At 49.1% G+C, this 19,659-nt stretch overlaps 1 protein-coding gene across 1 annotated transcript in view; it reads left to right on the top strand.

Annotated features, from left to right (window-relative positions):
* Positions 1–19,659, top strand: part of WTIP (WT1 interacting protein) — an 82,716-nt gene that overhangs the window by 12,061 nt on the left and 50,996 nt on the right. Inside the window, exon 2 of the mRNA XM_054269527.1 lies at positions 17,524–17,625. Within this exon, the coding sequence (XP_054125502.1) occupies positions 17,524–17,625 (102 nt within the window). The remainder of the gene's footprint in view (positions 1–17,523; positions 17,626–19,659) is intronic.

Here is a 19,659-nt window from a genome sequence, read left to right as displayed (position 1 = left end):
CTGCTGTGTAAGAGCACAGTGATGGTGGCTCCTTTGGGAAAAGGCTTTCCCAGCCCCTCTTCCCCACCTGGGAGGAATCCAGGCTGCTGAGGAACCACCCCAGAGAGAGGAGATGCACAGAGCCCGCCCCAGAGAAAACACTCTGAAGTTGTGCCAAGTGCAGACTTGCAAATCAGCTTCCTGGTGTGCCAAGTGTGTGAAGCTCTGCCTTTCCCTGCTTCCCACCCTGCTCCCACCTCCAGGGGTTTGTCTGCCTTCCCCATGGGGGTGGCAGGAGGGATGGAGCAGGGAGCAGCTCAAACCCAACGTGGGGGCCTGGCCCTGGCTGGACACCACATCTCACTCTGTCTCCTTGACTTCTGTAACTCACCAGAGGGAAATAAATGAACCCACAAAACAAAACCCCTGAGCTGAAGGACAAATCCTGGACTCCTTTGTGGCAAATCACTGGGTGTTTTGCTTGGTTGGACTGGCAGAATTGGGAAACTTGGGGTTAGATTATTGTAAGGTCAGAGAAAAAGTGCATTTCAAGTCTGAGGGGAAGGACTTTGTTTCGTTTTTCTGACAAAGTACCCCTTGAATAGTGAGCATTGATTTAGAGCTCTGTTCCCAGCCCTGCCCCAGGTGTCACTTTGTCACTTCCTCCAGCTCTCAGCCCCTGTCCTTGGTCCAGGGTGATGTGGTCTGGCTGATCCCAATGGTCAGAGTTCCTCTCCTGCTCTTTGGGGTGGGATTGTCCCTGCTTTGGCTCTTGTTCCCTCTCAATATCCAAATGCAAGGTCTGTGTGAGCTTCTTCAAGGACTTGGTTGCTCTGGTCCTCAAGGTTGCTGTGAACTTGGCTGTGATATTTGAAAGGAGAGAGGAAGAGATGTGTGCAGTGTGTGTGTGGGGGGGGAAACATCTCTTCAGAGGGTCAGTCCCTCTGGGAGTGCCCACTGCAACTGGGTGCTCACCAGTGTGCATTGGGGAGATTCTAACTTAATGTTCCCACACAACATGGAAAGGCAAGAGATAAGTTTGATTAAAAAAACCCCAAAAAAACAGGGAGGCTGCTGGGAGTTCTGGCAGATACATGGTAATATTTGCTTAAGTTTCTGAGAAATGCATTATTTCACTTTTATTATGAAGCTTATGTCTGTATATTTGCATTCCCCTAAGTGTTTTCTGGGGTTTTGCCATTGCAAGGCAATGTCTGTTGGTCCAGAACTGCCAGCACCAGGGCTGAGCTGAAAGTGGTACAAACTCACTTTGTTTTTAATTTGGGCCATTTTCATTTTGATCAGGGAACCAAATCATGGGGCACTGTGAGGGAATGTTAGGTCATGACTTCAGTTTATCTTGTACATGTTGTAAATTGGATTGGGAGTGCAGCCACAATGCAGTAAGATGAATGAGAGTGTGCCCTTCTCCAGGGACAAGAGCTGCACACCCAGGTGACAGCCATGTGTAAAACATCTCCCTAAAGAGTAGAGTTAATTCCTGCTTTGAAGGAAGATCTGGGAGCTGGAGGTGCTGCTGGTGCAGGCTCAGTTAGTTCTTCCTGCATCCTTTCCTGCTGGAACACTACTGTTCCCCCCAAAAAATAGCTACCAGTTAGAATAATTGCCCAAAAGTGTCCAATTAGCCTGCAAATCAATTGCTGTTTGAATTTTTTGGACCATGCAGCTTGCCGTTTCTCACCAAGCAGTTGACTTAAGTCAACAAGGTAGGTGTTGTCTCGGGGTCTGAATTAAGTCAGACTGACTCCAGGCCCAGTGTGACCACTGGGGAGCAAACAGTGGCATGTTTGTGCCCATGCTGCAGCCCAGGGCAGGGCACCAGCCTGGAAGCACCAAAATGGGGGAAGAAGGAGATAAGGATGTTCTGTGCAGGCTGGAGAGCAGAGATCAGAGCAGGTGGCAATCCACAACAGGAGTAAAATAGTTCAGATGTTCTCTCAGAGAGTTCTGAGGTCAAGTGATGAAGAAGTGGTGGCGAGTGTTGTGCAGGGGACAGAGTTTGGGGCCTGGGGACAGCCAGGATTTCAGGGCTGAGCTGGAGGTGCTCCTGCTGCCAGCTCTGAGGGGCTGGGTGCTGGCTGGGAGCTCAGCCTGGCTGCAGAGGACAGGGAGCAGCAGCTCTTCCTTGGCCACTCTGGCTGCCGGGCCAGGGAAGGACAGGAAAGGGATGTGTGTTCCTCCCTGCACAGCCATTCCTGCCAGCCTGAGTCACAGCTCCACTGCAGGATGAAAGCTGTGGCTCCACCAGCTGAAAACCAATGGGGAACAACCATTTTGAGTGATCTCTGCAGGGCTGGTTTGGTTTTTTTTTTTTTTTGCTTTGCTTGAAGAAATGTCTCTCTCGCAGTGGTGGTAGACAAGCAGAGAAGACGCTGAAGACGTTTTGTGACTGGTACCAGAGTGAGGCACAGTCTGCTGTAATTGAGGTTCAACAATGATTCCTTCTTCAAGAGGGACAATTGGCTCCTCTGGAGGAATTATAAAATCCTTCATCTCTCAAAGGCACCAGTGGGAGAAGCAGGGGATGTGCAGGCACCAGCTCAGTACCAACTCTGTACTTCACTCTTAACCTTACAGAGAAAGCACAGTGGAGAGTTTCATCATTGATTTGGTAAAAGCTGCCCTTATTTTCATGGATATAATTACAGAAGAGGTTATATTCATCTGCAAACAAAGGCTCTAGTTTGTTTTTTTTTTTTAAAGCAGAAATAAATTTTAAAGCCCCCAACAACTAAACGAATTCTTTTAGCTAGTTTTCAAAAGATAAGTTTTGTGGGTTGTGTTAGTTGCTTTGTTGGTTTTTTTGCAAGGAAGCATTGAGGAGCCCATTTCTTGGTGAATACAGTGAAAGGAGAGATTCCAAAAGGGCTTTTGTGCAATTAAGGGAATGTTTGCATTAGGTTGTGCTGCAGTGATTTAACACATGAGAAGAAAAAATCCCAACTGAGTGATTTACACATGGATCTCGAATGTTTTGATCAAAGGTCAGACTCAGAAATGCATTTATGCTTATTTTTAAGTCCAAAGAGAATCCAGTGGGGAGTTAAATCTTTAAGTAGGCATTTAATGTGTAAATATTCACAGGTAGCTCTTTACTTAGCCATGTCATTTTGCTGTGAATTTAGACAGAGACAGATTTACTTGAAAGCTGAAGTCTCCAGTACCTACAACAGGGGAGAGCATTTCTGTGGACTGAACTGATTTTGAATATTTCATATATAAATTCTGCTTTTTACTGGCCTACAGGAGTTCTAAAATAGGTTGGGAGAAGTGAAAAGGGGTCAGGAAAACTGGCTGATTTTTCAAGGTTTGCAGTGTCCATGTTCAGGAATGGTCCATCCTGACATGCAGGAAGTGGCAAGAGGCCTGCATGGGTGAGCAAGGGGCTCTGAAGAAAGAAATGGAAAGGATTTGTGTTATATGTAAGGGGTGGAAACAGGGACAGCTGACCTGGGGTACTATCCAGAGACACAACATCTGCAGCTGGCCCTGGTGAAAGACAGGGAACTCAGGGAGTGTTTCTGCAGGTATGTGAGAGAAAGGAAGAGCAGGGAAAACATGGCCAGGGACGCTGGGTTGGCCTTCTGGGATGAAAATCTTGGGGAATCAGGGGAGAGCAGTGGTGCTTGATCTCAGCTTTAGTAAAGCTTTTGATGCTGTCACCCATAGCATCCCTCTGCACAAACTGGTGAGGTACAGGCTGTGAGAGGGACTGAAAAGTGGCTGAGCTCAGGTGTGACCAGCAGGATGAGGCTGAGCTGGAGCCAGTCACTGGTGGAGTATTGCAGTGTTCACAGGGTCCCAGGGAAGAGACGAGAATCTTGACTCTATGTTTCAGAAGGCTGATTTATTATTTTATTTTATATATATTATATTAAAAGAAAATTATATATTAAAACTTAGTAAAAGAATAGAAGAAAAGATTTCATCAGAAGGCTAGCAAGGAAGGGAAAAGAATAGAATGATAATAAAATCTTGTGACTGACCAGACAGTCTGAGACAGCTGGACTGGGATTGGCCATTAATTAAAAACAACCACATGAGACTAATCACAGATGCACCTGTTGCATTCTACAGCAGCAGATAATCATTGTTTACATTTCATTTCTGAGGCCTCTCAGCTTCACAGGAGAAAAAATCCTAACAAAAAGATTTTTCATAAGATATGTCCATGACAGTGGTGCCCCTCAGCAGTCCATGTTCTGGAGTCAGCAGTGTTTGACATCTTCATTAATGATGGCACAGAATGCCCCTCTAGCCAGGCTGTGGATTGTACCCCCATGGAGGGAACACATGGACTGATGGATGGGATGGATGTGGTGGTGCTCAGCAGGACCCTGATAGGTTGCAGACGTGTGGGAAGGGGAACCTCAGGAAATTCAGCCCAGGGAAAAGCCAAGTCCTGCACGTGGGGAGCCACAGCCTCACCCAGTGCTGGGAGCAGCTCTGCAGAGAGGCCCTCTGGGGTCCAGGCTGGGTGTTTGGCAAAGGAAACCACAGCAACTGGAGCTGGAGTTCAGGCTGAACACCCTGGGTCATGGATCAGAACCGTCATGGGTTGGAACAATCATGTAGCCATGATATTTTCTGAAAAATCCTTTCCTTAGGATTTTTCCTCCTGAGAAACTGAGAGGCCTCAGGAACAAAATGTAAGCAATGGTTATCTGCTGCTGTGGAATGCAACAGGTGCATCTGGGATTGGTCTCATGTGGTTGTTTCTAATTAATGGCCAATCACAGTCAGCTGGCTCAGACTTTCTGTCCGAGCCATAAGCTTTTGTTATCATTCTTTCTTTTTCTATTCTTAGCTAGCCTTCTGATGAAATCCTTTCTTCTATTCTTTTAGTATAGTTTTAATATAATATATATCATAAAATAATAAATCAAGCCTTCTGAAACATGGAGTCAGATCCTGGTCTCTTCCCTCTTCCTCGGACCACTGTGAACACGGTCATGATCATGGATCAGGACCACCCTGAGTCATGGATCAGGACCATCATGGATCCTGGGCACCCTGGAGCTGCCTGCATGTCCTGGGTGCCCTGGGCTTGGTGCAGCCTGGGTGTCTGGGCACTTTGCCCTCAGCAGCTGTGTCTGAAGCAGGGGCTGGCAGTGGGGTGTGCCAGCTTTGGCTGTGGGTCTCCTGGGTGGGGGCACACTCCAGCTCCCAGCCAGTGCCCTGTGGAAGGTCCCTGTGTGTGCTGGGAGCCTGTGGGGAGCTCAGCTCTCCTCCAGGCTTCCCAAAGGCAGCCCCTCCTGTGCCCACCTCTCAGGTGGATGCCCTGAAACCTAAAAGGGCACCAAACAACTACCACATACTTCATAATCATCTGTGAATGATCCTTTATTGCTTTTGGCATGACCCTAGTGGGAACCCCTGCTTTAGCCCTGCCATTGCACTGGGCTCTGGAAGGACAGGTCACAGGCAGCAGCTGAAGTGCAAAGGGTTGCCTCTCTCCATTGCTTCTCTGTTTTGCTGAGTGTTTTAATTAAAACCAGATAGAGGAAAATTTCTCACTGTGTTTCCAGTTTTTAGTGGTTTCACCTGCTGTTGAAAATTGCACCAAGACAGAATGGTGAAGGGATGATGCAAAGAGGAATAAATGCTCCTTTTAGTGGCTATGAATGGAGCTTCTCATATCAGTTAAGTGTTGACTTATAAGTATGAAAAGATTATAGGTTTCTGTTATTTTTTAGCCAGTCCTTTAACACATAAATTAACTAACATTTCATCACTTCATGTGACCTTTCAAAGTGGAGGAGGGAGGTTTGGCTGATGAAATTCATAAGATCACATTTATTTGGAGGTGTTTACTGTAACTAACAAAGTGAAAAATTACCCTTTTCTATATGCTCACTCTTTCCCTGGTTATGCAGTTCTTGAGGAGGTGATTTTTGCTGTTTTTCTAGAAAGACTTTTAAAGAATAATTATATCAGGGAAGTTTGCTCTTCAACTGTGCTTTAGTTGTATTTTTGTAGGAGTTGCTAGAAATTCAGCCACAACTCCTTTGCTGTCTCATGACTGTGGGTGGTGGAGCTGATGAGTTTCTAAATAAGAGATGTTTGGGTGTTGGGGTGCCAGGAGTGGGAGGGAAGAGCATCTTGTGTCTTGTTCCTGCCTTGGACTGGAGTCTGGCATTGAGCTTCCAGGAGACAGAGTCCATCTTCCAAAACCCCTCCTGAAGAGAGGATGTCTGTCTGTCCATCCTCCGTGGGGGTGGTGGGTAGGGTGAGCCTGCAGGAGGCACCAGGGCAGCTCTGGGGGCTCCTGTGATGTGTGGCTGGGTCCTGCAGTGCTGGGTCCAGCTGCTTTGTGAGGACAAGGCTCAGTGCACAGGGATCATGAGCAAAGAGAAATCCTTTCCCCCTCAAGCAAATTGCTCTTTGATAGGAGCCACTGAGGCCAGGGGGGTTCCCTGTTTGCATCTCAGTGCCAAGGGCTCTTGCAGGAGTGTTCTCTACCAGCAGCAGCTTAGCACTTCAGCTGGCGGGCTGCAGGTTTCTCTGCCGGCTTTGGGTCCTGGTGCAGGCTGTGAAAAGAGCAGGTGATGCCAAAACCCTGGGACAGGTGGGGGCTGCCAGGAGCTCTCCAGTGTCTTGGATGTTTGTCCCTCAGTGCCCAGGTTTGCAGGGCAGCCAGGCACTTGTGTCACTGGTTTGTCTGTGAGAACAGAAAAGGTGGGTGGCAAAAACAAGTGTGCTTTTAGACACAGTCTGCCAGCTCTGCCTGCTTTTGTCACTGGCTGGGAGAGAGCTCATAACTGAGGGCATAAGCAGGTTCAACATGTGCTTCCTAGCTGGGTGTTGTGACCATACCCATTTCACACCTTTTTCATCAGAGAAAACTAGCACTGTGGGTTCCTTCCCCCCCCAATTTCTGCCCTTTTATACCCACTTTGCTCCTGTTTCATATTAAGATAACAGTCTAGGTCAAAGTAGGGGAGAGGGATGGTCCTGGGTGTAATATTTGTGCATTTCTGGATCATTCATTGATACTGTTTGGATGTGGATCAAGTGTGTGTTCACATTTGTGTTGAATTATCCAGACAGACACACACCCTGGAGTCCATTCCAGCTGCTGGAGAGCAGACTGTTACCTGATCCAGGACTGACAATACCTGATCCAGCAAAAAGTCAAAGCAGTCCAGACAGAAGATACCTGACCTAGCAGAGATCCCACCAAGATGAAGTTAACTATCAGTACTGTACACTGTGTGGCATCTTTTTCTATGGTACTAAGGGTTGTAAAGCTGGATTTATTCAGGTGCTGGATTTATTCAGGTGCTGGAATGTGGCCTCCTGTGCTGCTGCCCGTGTCAGAGCAAGGTTCAGTGTCAGTCAGAGGGAGAGCTGTCCACTCCTGCAGCTCTGGGTGGTGCTGCCTCCAGTCCCTGAAGGTGAGAATGGAGCTCAGGCCCTCCCATGGCTGTGGGAAGCTCAGAGTTGCCCCTTTGCAGGAATCACTGCAGACAGGAGTCTGACAAAAGCCTGGACAGCCCCTTGCCCACCTTGGGTCAGCCTTGGAGAGCAGCTGAGCACATGGGCAGTGTTGATTTTCTAACTTTTACTTTTGCCCCCCAGCTGAATTCGCAGGCAGGAAATGAGCCCACATCTACAGCATTTAGTGCTGCTGTTTCCCAAAGGTAGAGGAGGCAAAATTAGAATATCCTGTTTACATGTCGTTCAAGCTGTGTTTGAGCAGCTGTCCCAAGGGTTTTCAGCTTGCTGGATCAGGACAGGCTTCTCTTACAGTCTGAGCATCTTCCTGTGTGAGTGGAGAGTGTGGCTGCCTGCACTGAGCACCTCCCTGGCCAGCCCCACAGCTCAGAGGGGACAGCTCCTCACTGTCACCAGGCTGGGGAAGCTGAGGCTCACCAAGTCCTTCAGGACTAAAGGTGGGAGAAACCTGTGACAAATTACTTTCTGAAACGGTTGTTCCTGTACCTTACAGGAAGGTAATCCTCATCCTCCTTTGGATGCTTTGAGATGCTGAACATCCTCCTGATGTTCTCAAAGCATCCTTGAGTCACTGGACTTGAAATGTCTGAGAAAAAAAATGTTTCAGAGGGCTGAGGTGACAGATTTTTAAGTGACTTCCAGCTTTTCTTAAGTGAATAGTTCAGTCTCTCTCACTATTACTGTGGTATAATACCTCCCTATAGCATGTTTGTGTTTGAGCAAACCCATTTATGCTTCTGGGAATGCTGAGGGGCCTCCCTGGGGCAGGGGTGACCTGTGAGAGGTGTCAGCACCTGTGTGGGGTGGGTGCTGGCCCTGGGGGCTGGGGCCTGCTGAGTTTGTAGCGTGGTGGTGACGGAATTCCTGCCTTTTCCAGGCTGTCATGCTCCTGCTGGAAACAGACAGTTATCTAAGAAAATAGCAGAGTGCACCTGGAAACTTTTAGACCAGACTCCTTGTTTAATCATGAGCCCATTTGGAATAGGAAGGCAGCTGTAATAAATGACCTTTTTCTGCCATGTATTCCAGTGGTGACTCATCTGCAGTGTCAGGGAATGCAATGAGCAGTCTCCAGGCTGCTCTGGGAGCTGAGCTCTGCAGCTCTGACACCTCTGCAGTTCAGGGTGTTTGGGTTGCATCCTCCCTGCTTGCAGTATCACTCTTCTTACCTGCTTGCACAGGTTTCTGTAAGCTGAAGTATTTAAATTGATTCTGTCTTTTCCATGTCATCTCAGAAGGTTTTTTTGTCTGAAGACCACAGAGGTGTCAGTGACACATTTAATACAGAAAAGAGCCAAGACGGAAACTAAAGGTGACTAAGAACATCAAAACTGGAAAAGGGAGCTGGTGCTTTGTGACTGGTTCTGTACTGTGAACACTGTCACTTACACAGAAAAAATCTGCAATATGTAGATAAATGTACTATTACAGGAAGGAAAAACAATGGCCATATGAGCTCTAAATATTTAGTTTATTGTTTATTTGCTGTAATAAAACTGTCTCAACATCTGTAAACCTGTCACTGGAAAATAAAACTTGATAAAAGGTCTCAGTCTGACCTTGCATTGTGCCAAAGTCTGAAGTAATGGCATGGGCAAGCATCTCACCCAGAGCTCAGGTGATCCCAGCTGGTTTAACCAGCAACTGGTCTAAATTGCAGTATCCGTGATAATTTAAAACCAAGTACAAATTTTTTGGAAAATCTCTTCCATCCCCTCTGTGAAGTGCCACTTCTTCTGTTGCCCGTAGGATTGGGATGTGCAGTGTGAAGGTCTGCCCCTTCCTTGTCAGTCTGAGTGTGGAGCTGGGCTGGATGCCCCTGGTGCTTCTCACCAGCTCCCTAACAGGGATTTACCCAGGAGCAATGTGGAGCTTTGGCTGGTGATATTTGGTGAGTCTGGAGTGCTGCAGGAGCCTGGCTCAGTTCTGCTGGCTCTGGGTGGCTGTGCTGGGCTCACTGAGGCTGTGCTGCTTGTCCTCTTCTGCCAGCAGCTGGACCAGGTCCAGTTTTTGGCCGTAGCCTCTCCTCCTCTGCTTGTACTACACTGCTGGAAATTCAACACTCCTCAGCTGGCTGTGTTATGAATGTGATTACACTCACTGTGCTCCAGGCAGAGTAAGCGTGGTTGGAGCTGGAGGGCCTTGCTGGCTGTAGGAGGGCTCATGTCCACAGCAGGACACTCAGGTGCTCAGCACTGGAGGGGCAGTAGGACAGGACAGTCTGATTTACAGGCTTTCCCTCCAAGTTATTAATTCCCAGTGGTGCCCTCCCCAGCTGTATGTCTCCTTGCTTTGACTATCCCAGTCATCACAAGGTACTTTTAGAAGCAGGAATTTTTTTTTTCTGTCTTTATTTTTGCTTTGGTGCTGAAGTTATTTGCAGGTCCCCTTGTGCTGTGATTGTCAATGTAAGCCTTGAGCAGTAAGCTGAGATCTAAATCCCAGACAAAGCCACCCAAAGTTGCACAGCCCATGGAGCAGCCAGGGCAACTCCTGTGTCTTCTGCTTCAGTGGCTCAGTGGCAAAAGATTTTTCTATAAATGCCAGATAGGAGTGTGAATTACCCTAGACTGCCATGCACAGAATGTAGCCAGAGCAAGGAATGAGTATTTTAAAGCAAGCAGAGTGTAACTGAGGGGTGGGTATGGATGGGCCTGCTCGGCCTTGTGCCATCGCTCAAGCACCAGGGCTGGGCCTGCAGACACTGGCAGTCATTTCATGCCTCAGAGCAGTAATTTCACATTCTGTAGGAAGCAGTTTCACATTCTGTATGAAGCAATAAGCATTTGCTGTGCTGGCTTTGGCCTTTCCCTGTGTGATGGGTGGCTGGACTTCAGCAGCACCAAACCCCTCTGGTTTGCAGCAGCTGCTCCTCAGGGCTGAGAGCAGCTGCCATGGCCTCTCCCTCTGCCCTGCTGGTCTGGAGCTGCCTTCACCCACCAGCACAGACATGCCCTGGCCTCAGAGCTGCTGAAATGGGGAGGGTGGCATTTGTGAATGGTTTCTGTGGCCCTCTGTGCTCCCAAACACTTGCCCATCACCTCACCCTGTGTGTGAAACTCCAGCAGGGTTAAGGACAGAGCAGGACAGGCAGCACCTATGGCTGCTCTCAGGGTGAGCTGAGTCCTGCTGGCTGTACTCATCCCTCAGGCAGGTAGGGCTTGGCTCCTGTGCTCTCAGCAGCACTGTCACTCCTGGAACTGCTCCCAGGGCCTCCCTTTGTGGCCATGACCTCTCCCAGCAGCTTTGTCCCACACAAGCCTTGTTAAGCAACAGGCAGAGTGGAGGTGATGAAAGGTTTTCCAGAACTCAGAACTTTGCTTCTGCAAAACTTCCAGTGAATGTGAACTTTGCTCCACTTGTAACCAAACAGAAATTATTTCAAATTTTGAGTTTTCTGAGTAAAGTTCTACACATGCCTCCCTCCTGTGTATTAATTGAGTAAAGCCTCCTGTAGCAGGCAGGCACTGAAGTGATGGAGATCTTTTTAAGTCAGCAGATGCATATCTCAAAGGCCTAAACAGTTTGTTTGTTATTCCTTGAGGACGAAAGTAAGGTTGGTGGCAATCTCAACAAGGTTTAACAGTGACAACCAGAAGTTTCACAGTCCACAGGCTGCTTCTTGCCTTGCTTTGCTTAAGCTGTGATCTGTGTTAGGTGTTGTAGCCCTTGTTCCCTCAGTGTGGTGCCCTCCAGCACAGGCACTGCAGGGAGCACAGGGGGACTCTATCCTGGAGCTGGGGCTGTGTTGCTGGATGGGGTCAGCTCCTCATGGCTCTTGGGGTGCCAGGTGTGCATGGGCTGGGGCTTGGCAGGAGAGCCTAGAACATTTACTTCAGCATTTCTCACTTTTCTTAGCCTGTCATTTTCAACCTTAATTCCAGCTGTGGTGTGCCCTGCTCTTCCTGGGCCAGAGGCAGTGCTGGTAGCTCAGCTAGGCAATCCCTCTATCACTCCTAGCACAGGGTGTTGCTGCTGAGCGTGTCCAGGTATTTATTTATAACTTGTGTGTACCAGATTTCACGTTGATACTGAATCCTTGTAAGGACTGTAATCCATCTGTAGGTTTCTGGCAGGTAGCAGATGAAAGCCCTGCACTGAGCTGCCCACGTTTGGAGGCTGGGTGGGTTCCCTGGCTCCTCCCTGGCTCTGCCCCTGCAGGTGCCTCGTGTCTCCTCCCTGTGCCTGCCGGGGGTGACGTGTGTGTTGGAAGATCCCCCCTCCCGTGGTTCTTGGAAGGAAAGGAGCATTTTTCTCCCCTGAAGTCACCTCTTGGATCCAAGCTGCCCCGGAGCTCAGCAGGTGCTGCAGCAGCAGGGGCACAACTGCCTGGGCTGGGGCAGCTCTGGGGCTGCTCTGAGGCTGCCCTGCTCACCTGGCTCATCAGCAGGGCACATCTCACAGGAGAGCAGCACCTGTGTGGGATCACAGGCTGGGAGCACCTTCCCTGGCACCTGCAGGTGTCTGACACAGCCCCTCACAGCCCTCTGCTCTTGCAGCTCTTGCTGCAGTTTGGCTTCTGGTTTGCAGCTGAGGCTTCCCTCCTTGTTTGTTCTCCCTGTTCCATGGCAGTGGGTGTCCCTTTCCCTGCCCCTGTGCCATGGATGGGCTGCAGGTATCCAGAATCTTGTGTGGGGCTTGTGTAGAGATGGTTTTCCTGTCTGAGGGAAGAAAAGGGGATTTTTGCAGTGGCCTAGCGTGATGCTCATCCACCCTTTTCTCAGAACTGCAGAGGCAGGGAGGGAGTCATCTGTGCCATGTGTTAGTTGTTAATTTTAGCTTTACCATAACTCTTGATGACAGGGCTTGGTTGTTTCCTGCTGTAGGCAGCATGTAGCAGTTATCCTGAGATATGGTGGGGCTGCAGAGCAGTGAGGCTGCAGCTCATCCCTGGGCTCTGGGGCTCAGGCTGTGGCTGCTCCCAGCTCCCACAGCTGCTGCCTGCTGCAGCTCAGAGGCCACGTGGTGCCATTTCTCTTGCATTTGTGCTAAACCTTTCAGGTTATAAAAGGATGGCTTCAGGCACAGACTGAATTCCACCTGTGTCTGAGATCAGAGGTGGTTAATGGCATTTATCAGGTTTTTTCCCTAATTCTGGCTGCCTGGTGAAGTCTGTATGAAGGAGCAGCCTGTGCTGGCATGGCCAAAAGAGCATTACTGGATCTGATGTACAGGTCCCAAACTGAAGTTCTTGTAATGCACATGGAACTCTTACAAGCACCAGCAGGCTGAAAAATAGGTTGTTGCTGATACCTTTGTAATTATAATGCACTGCATTTGGTCTCAGGTCCCTGAGCACACCAGTGTGATCTGCTGTGCTGTGGGAGCTCCCAGGAGCTGTGCCTGTGCTGCCATGCAGGGCTGGAGGCTTGCCTGCCCCATGTCTAGAGGTGACGTTCTCTCTGATGTGCTCCAGCTCAGCCAAGTGCATGGTTGAAGATGTGGGGGGCCCTGGCCATGTGCTGGAGTGCAGCAGGGAGCCTCTGGGAGCTCCTTCTCTTCCCAGTACCATTTTTGTAGGTGGTCCTTTGCTATGCCCCATGGAGTGTTTGCTCAGTCTCTGCTCTGTCTGGTTCAGTGCTCTGTGAGGGTGTGAACCTCTCTCCACCCCAGCCAGGCTGCTGTGACTCTGCTCCTGCCTCAGCCAACCTTCACGGCAACTTTGAGTAAATGCAACATCTTGCAACGCATTTTTCTGGGTAGAGACACCAGATCTGTAGGAGAGCTGATGACCTGGGCAGGAACAAAGCAGCTGCTGTGTTGAAGATCTGGGTACAGCTGACTGCTCAGAATTGAGCTGTCAGGAGGGGCAAGGAATCGTATAAGGGCAGAAGTTGCTCTGAAGTCATGTCAAGGGAAGTGTCAAAAACCAGACATGGTTGCTCTGCAACAGAACATTCTTCATAGGTGGTTTAACAAGCCTTGGAATTGAATCTGGGGAGGGGGAAAAGTGATGTAGCTGTTATGTCAGGGCTTCACAAGCCTACAGTGTGCAGTCTGGGCTGGGACTGGTGGAAAAGCAGAGCTGAGCAGCCGTGTAATCAGGGCTTCTCCTTGGCAGCCATGAGCTCACACTGAACTCACACTGCAGCTGCATATATATTTTCCAAAATACCCTTTTGGAATTTTACATACACTTTTTTAGTATGCTAATCATCTCTGTGGTCATTCCTTCCTGGAGTTAATGACTGCTCTCTTGGTGAAAACAAGTTAACAAACTGACAGCTGCTCCTAACTAATCACTTGCTTGGGGAGGCCAGTGCAAGTTTAGCATCCACAATAAATCCTTTTTTTTGCTTCTGATGGCTCAGTGCAGCAATGTCAGAGAAATGAGGTAATAACTGCATTTATCAAAGCAGTTTGGGCTGTAGTAGATTTGTGCGCAAGGGCCCAGAGACAGAATTGCCAGAGTTACAGACTGTGGGTTCCTGCTCTGCTTTGGAAAGCTTTAAGCATAGATGGGAAATCGTAGTTGGGTTGGTGTAACCTGCCAGGCAGCCAGATCATCAACAGCTGCCAGAGCTGGCCCCAAAAGGTGGGCAAGGAGTGCCCAGGGAGCTGGGGGGCTCTGAAGGGGCTTCCTCTGTCCCCACAGCCAAGAGTGAACTGGGACTTGGAGCAGGGTGTGGTGCTGAGGTGGCACCAGCTTGGCCCAGGTGTGACCCTGGGGCTGTGCAGCCCCTCCTGAGCTGGGCCCTGCACAGCCTGGGATGTGCTGGGACAGAGAGCAGGGCCCTGCAGTGCCCTGGGATGTGCTGGGGCTGTGCAGGGCCCTACAGAGCCCTGGGATGTGCTGGGGCTGTGCAGGGCCCTACAGAGCCCTGGGATGTGCTGGGGCTGTGCAGGGCCCTACGGAGCCCTGGGATGTGCTGGGGCTGTGCAGGGCCCTACGGAGCCCTGGGATGTGCTGGGACAGAGAGCAGGGCCCTACAGAGCCCTGGGATGTGCTGGGGCTGTGCAGGGCCCTACAGAGCCCTGGGATGTGCTGGGGCTGTGCAGGGCCCTACGGAGCCCTGCGGTGTGCTGGGGCTGTGCAGCCCTTCCTGGGCCAGTCCCTGCACAGCCTGGGATGTGCTGGGGCTGTGCAGGGCCTTGCACAGCCCGGGATGTGCTGGGGCTGTGCAGCCCTTCCTGGACAGGTCCTGCAGAGCCTGGGATGTGCTGGAGCAGAGAGCAGGGCCTGGGCTGGGATGTGCTGGGATAGAGAGCCCATTCCTCACTCCTGGGCTCTGTGCTGCTGCCCAGAGTGAGGAATTCCTGCAGCTGCTGGCTCACAGGACACCTCTGCCAGGCACAATGCCCACAGTGCCCATCTCTGATCAGTTAACCTTTAACTCATGGCAAATAGAGGATGTTGTCCATAACATTTGGTTACAAATACATGAATAAACTTGGCAGCCTTGGATAAGGCAAGAAATGTTCTGAAATTTCCATTTCTTGTGTCAGGGCTGAGCTCACCCAAGGACTGGCATTTTCTTAAAAATCTTGCAATAAACTGATGGATCTGGATGGCAGCTAGTTTATCTCATTAGGTTTAGCTTGGGTAAACTTAATGTTAATCTTAAAGTTATAGTTTTTTCTTCCCTAAATTCTGAGATCATGTTTAAAATTTTAAAAAATATTAATGGATGTATTGAATTTTGAAATTCATAATTTCATTCGACAAATAGTCTAAAATGGCAACATCGTGCCAGAATGTTGAGCTAGATAAATGAAAAGCTAATCTCCCTTCAAGGCATGAAATGAGAGAGTTAAAGGTATAAACACCAATAAACCCTGTGATTTAATGAATGGTCTTTCCATTTCAGTGTTGGAATTTGTAGTACAGGAAAACTGCTTTTTCTAAACTTGCCAGTATCCCAATTAATCTAATCCCACTCCACAGCTCACACTGATGGCTGTGTTGATGTTGCTCTGAACTGAAGCAGTTCAGTTCTGGAAAGGGTGTCTTGCACTGGGCTGGCACGGCCAGGTTCAGGTGCTGGGGGGCTCTGTGAGAAGCTGCCAGAAGCTTCCCCTGTGTCCAGCAGAGCCAATTCCAGAGGCTCCAGGACAGACCCGGCCCTGGCCAAGGCTGGGCCCCTCAGTGACAGCAGCAGCACCTCTGGGGACACTTGGGAAGGGGAGGAAATGCCCTGGAGCTGCAGCTGGCTGAGAGCAGGGAGGGTGTGTGAGAGGAGCAGCTCTGCAGAGCCCAGGGCAGGGCAGGAGGGGCAGGAGCTGCTCCAGGGGCTGAGCTGAGACCCCCGAGCCTGGGGGGCAGCCAGGGAGAGGCAGCTGAGACCCCCAGCCCTGGGCTCAGCATGGAGCAGAGATCATCCCCTGCAGAACAGCATGGAGCAGAGATCATCCCCTGCAGCCCTGGGCTCCCCCATGGTTCACAGATCCCCCTGCAGCCCCACACAGGAGCAGGGGGTGCCTGCAGGAGCCTCTGACCCCGGGAACCCCACACTGGAGCAGCTCCTGGCAGCACCTGTGGAGAGAGAGGAGCCCAAGCTGGAACAGCTTTGCTGGCAGGAGCTGTGAGCCCACAGGAGAGCTGGGCTGGAGCAGCTCCTGAAGGACTGACTGCACCCATGGAAAGGACCAGGCTCCTGAAGGACTGCAGTCTGTGGAAGCTCTCACACGGGAGAAGTTCATGGAAGGATGTCTCCCAGGAGAAGAGAGGGATGCCTGTTCATGATATGCTGATCATCCCTCACAGAACTTGCATTTTTATTTTCATGTACTTACACAGCATGTGCACAGCAGGGGCGAATTCTGGAAGATAAAAGCCTCGTTTTGTAGTTCTGCAGTTCCTAGGTTCTTAGGTGTATTAGCAGTTTTGTTGGTGCCAATGATTAATGCCAAGCTTGTGCCGGCACTTGTAGAAATAGAACAACACAGCAGTTTCTTTAGAGTTGTTTGAAGCAAAAAATCTTTGTTCTTATTTTCTACTGTAGTATTTAAAAAATATCACCAGCCTTGTCCTGAGGGACTCTCCTGCTAGGATTGAATAGAGACCTGTGGACATCTCAGAGGAACTTAAAAATCAGTAGTCCCAGTTGGGTGACAGGAGGATATGGATTCCCCAGAGTTTAAGTTCTTCTTTGTAAGGATGCAAAACCAAAGTGATGCTTGAATTTATTTCCTTCCTTGGTTTGAATTTAGAGGTTATGCATAGGTAGAAATAAATGCACAGGCAAAAGACTAAAAAAAACCCCAAAAACGTTGAGGAAATAGCTTTAAATACTCCCCGATACCAAACCCCCCCTTTGTGGAGCTTAGTGAAATCATGACCTTTCCTGTGAATTTACCAAGTGTAGAACTGACCTCTGACTTGTTGGCTCCTGGTGCTTTGGCCTCCTGAGGACTCCATGGGAGCATCCCTGGCATCCCCAGGAGCAGGGGTGGGCAGTGAGGGGGAATTTCTGAGCACACTGCAGCACAGCCTGGATTTCTGAATTTCTGCCCTGGGACCAGAAGGAAGGCAGAGGCTTTGCTGCTGGGGTGTAAGGTGCCAGGGTGTGCTGATGAGGTTACATCCTCTGCTCACAGGGAATGAAACAATTCCTAGATGTGACTGACAGATCCATTCTCCCAGTGCCTTTCACTGCTGTGCTTGGTGTGTGTTTGTGGAGAGGGCCAAGGAGAAATCCTTTGGGCTTGGACTGAATTGTTGTTTTATCAGTGGTTGTTGAATGTCATGTGGAGGAGCACTTTGTTGTGAAGGTCTCGCTGAATTATTTCTTGGGCTGGCAGAATTGTTTGCAGAGTGTGTGGATTTCTCTGTCCTTTCTGGCTGCACCTGCCCCCTCTGGATTTCTGTCTGCAGCCAGCCTCAGTCTCCCTGCCTTGAAACACCAGCAGAGGCTTGGCCCCCCTTCATTTTGGGTTGATTTCCATGCATTTGTTTCCCTGCAGCCGCCTGCTGCTCTCGTGGGTACTTGAATCTATTCAGGGTGAGGAGCTCATTGATTCAGGGTATCAATGGTGGGGGTCTCCTGAGTGTTGTGAATCAACAGCCTGGAGCTGCTCTTAGGAGCTGTGGAGGATTTTAACTCTGATTCTCTTTCTGCTTTGTAGGTATTTGTATAAAATGTGGAAAAGGTGTGTATGGAGCGAGCCAGGCTTGCCAAGCAATGGGCAACCTCTATCATACCAACTGCTTCACCTGCTGCTCCTGTGGTAAGTGACATCTGCTGTGCCCTTCTTCTATGCCTTCCTGTAGAGCCAAAAGTGAGACCTCACCCTGCCTGCTTCCCCAGGCACAATTCCCACACCAGGCTCCAGCTTCAAAAGTTGGTTTTTATTTGCCATCTGTAAGTGCTCAGTGGTGTTTTCCTAAGCAGCAGCCCAGAAAAGTAGTGTTTGGTTGTTTGAAGGGCTGCATTTACAAAATGGCTTCAACCTGGCTGTTAGAAGCACTATGTGCTTTAAATCACTTGTGTTTATGGAACTGTAATGTGCATGCATCATTTTTATAGAAAAAAAAAGGTAATTTTGTTTGGCCAAAACCATATTTTTGTCACTTTCTATTTGCAAATGTAAGTCTAATCAGGCATGTGTATTTGTCATTTCTGTGTATGCACTGTGCTCAAAAATTGTTCACTTGTGGTTGAATGTGACAAGAACAAATAGAAACTGTGTGTTGAAATGTCTTACGCTATTACAAGATTTTATTTTTGTGGGGGAAAACTAGATGATAGATCACTGTTTCCTCCTTGCTGTTCTCAGGACCTTTTTAGGTTTCCCTTTTAATCTGAAAGAGATGTTTCTGTGTGTGATTTGGGGAAATCCTGGCTTTGCCAGGGGAAATGGAAAATTCAGGGCAGCATTTTCAGAAGTGTGCCTTAAATCAGGCATTGTGAACTTAAGTTGGAGACTTCCTCAGTGTCTTGTCTGCAGCTGCTGAGAGCTCACAAATTCCCACCAAGCTCAAGGGAAGTGTGAGAGCTCAATTTTCAGGAATCAGGTGATTTTTCTTGTTTTATGCACTCATCTAGTGAGGTTCTTTATATATGAAAATATTTGCCTGGATATTGAAGATCTTGTTATGATACAGATACACAGCAAAATATTTATTCTGAGCAGAATGTGCTGAACACAGATTGTGTCTAAAAAGGATTAATTAAGGATTAGAAAAAGAGTAAAATATTATTGGCATAGAACCAAATCAGTTGATAATCAGAAGAACATTGTAAAGTTCACTTCTGACAGGAGAAGTGTTTTCTTTTCTCCTGAGATTTGTACTGATAAATATTGGTTTAAAGCAACCTTCAACCTGAATGTAAAATTTAGTGACTTTTCTAAATGACTCTGGACCATTACCAGCTGCAGGGCTGAACTCATCTCAGCCCCTCAGGGACTGCTCATGACTTTGCTCAGCTCTGACAGTGAGTTAGCTGTTTTGCTGGCTCCCAAAATGAGCAGCATCCTGCTTAGCAGAGGATTACAAAATAGGATATCAGATAATGTCTGTCCACAGCATTAACCTAACCTAATTGCATGGGTGAATTCCAGCTTCCTCTCTGGGGCAGAAATGTTGGTTTTAAGTAATCAGGCTGCCATGTTTGCTGCCATGGAGTTCTGTGTGCAGGTCACTGTTCCTGACAAAAATGTTTAAGGGACAAGTAGTGTATTTTAACAGCAAAATACAAACACAGCTCAATTATTTAAGCACATAACAAGCTGTTCTGACTGTTGTGGAGAGGTGTGTGTGGCCAGTGCTCACCTACCACGGGGCAGCTTGAGACATGTCCACCTGAGGCATTGTCTGCCCCACCCCTGGCTCCCTGGAATTTGGTGATTCAGGCGCTTCCCGTGAGTCACCCCAGCCCAGGAGATGCTCCAGGTTGTCTCCTCAGCCTCTCAGTGTGCTGCTCTGGGCCGGAGGCCCCACCAGGACAGTTCACCCGTGGAAGGGCTTGGATGGAATGATTGCAGCCCCTGGTACAGCCCCTTTGGCAGGGAGAGTTTGGGCACTGGAGAGGAGCTCAGGCAGCTGAAACACCTGAGCAGAGCTCAGCTCAAGGGGGAGTCCAGAGCAGAGCTTTTCCTCTCAGCTCTGAGCTGGGATCAACACGAGCCAGCTGGGAGCAGGGTGCTGCATTAACTCTTTCATTTCTCACTGTGTTATGGGCTGGGCAACCCATGGAAAGCCCAGAGTGGTTCTGTTCAGCGCCTGTAGAGCCAGACCTGGGAGCAGGGCATGTAGGGCCT

Source organism: Melozone crissalis, unplaced genomic scaffold (assembly GCF_028551555.1).
Source record: "Melozone crissalis strain CALT ecotype California unplaced genomic scaffold, PUWL_Pcris_2 ptg000007l_1, whole genome shotgun sequence".
Lineage (NCBI taxonomy): Eukaryota > Metazoa > Chordata > Aves > Passeriformes > Passerellidae > Melozone > Melozone crissalis.
Note: the sequence above shows the minus strand (reverse complement) of the source record. Positions and strands in the feature narration are given on the sequence as shown.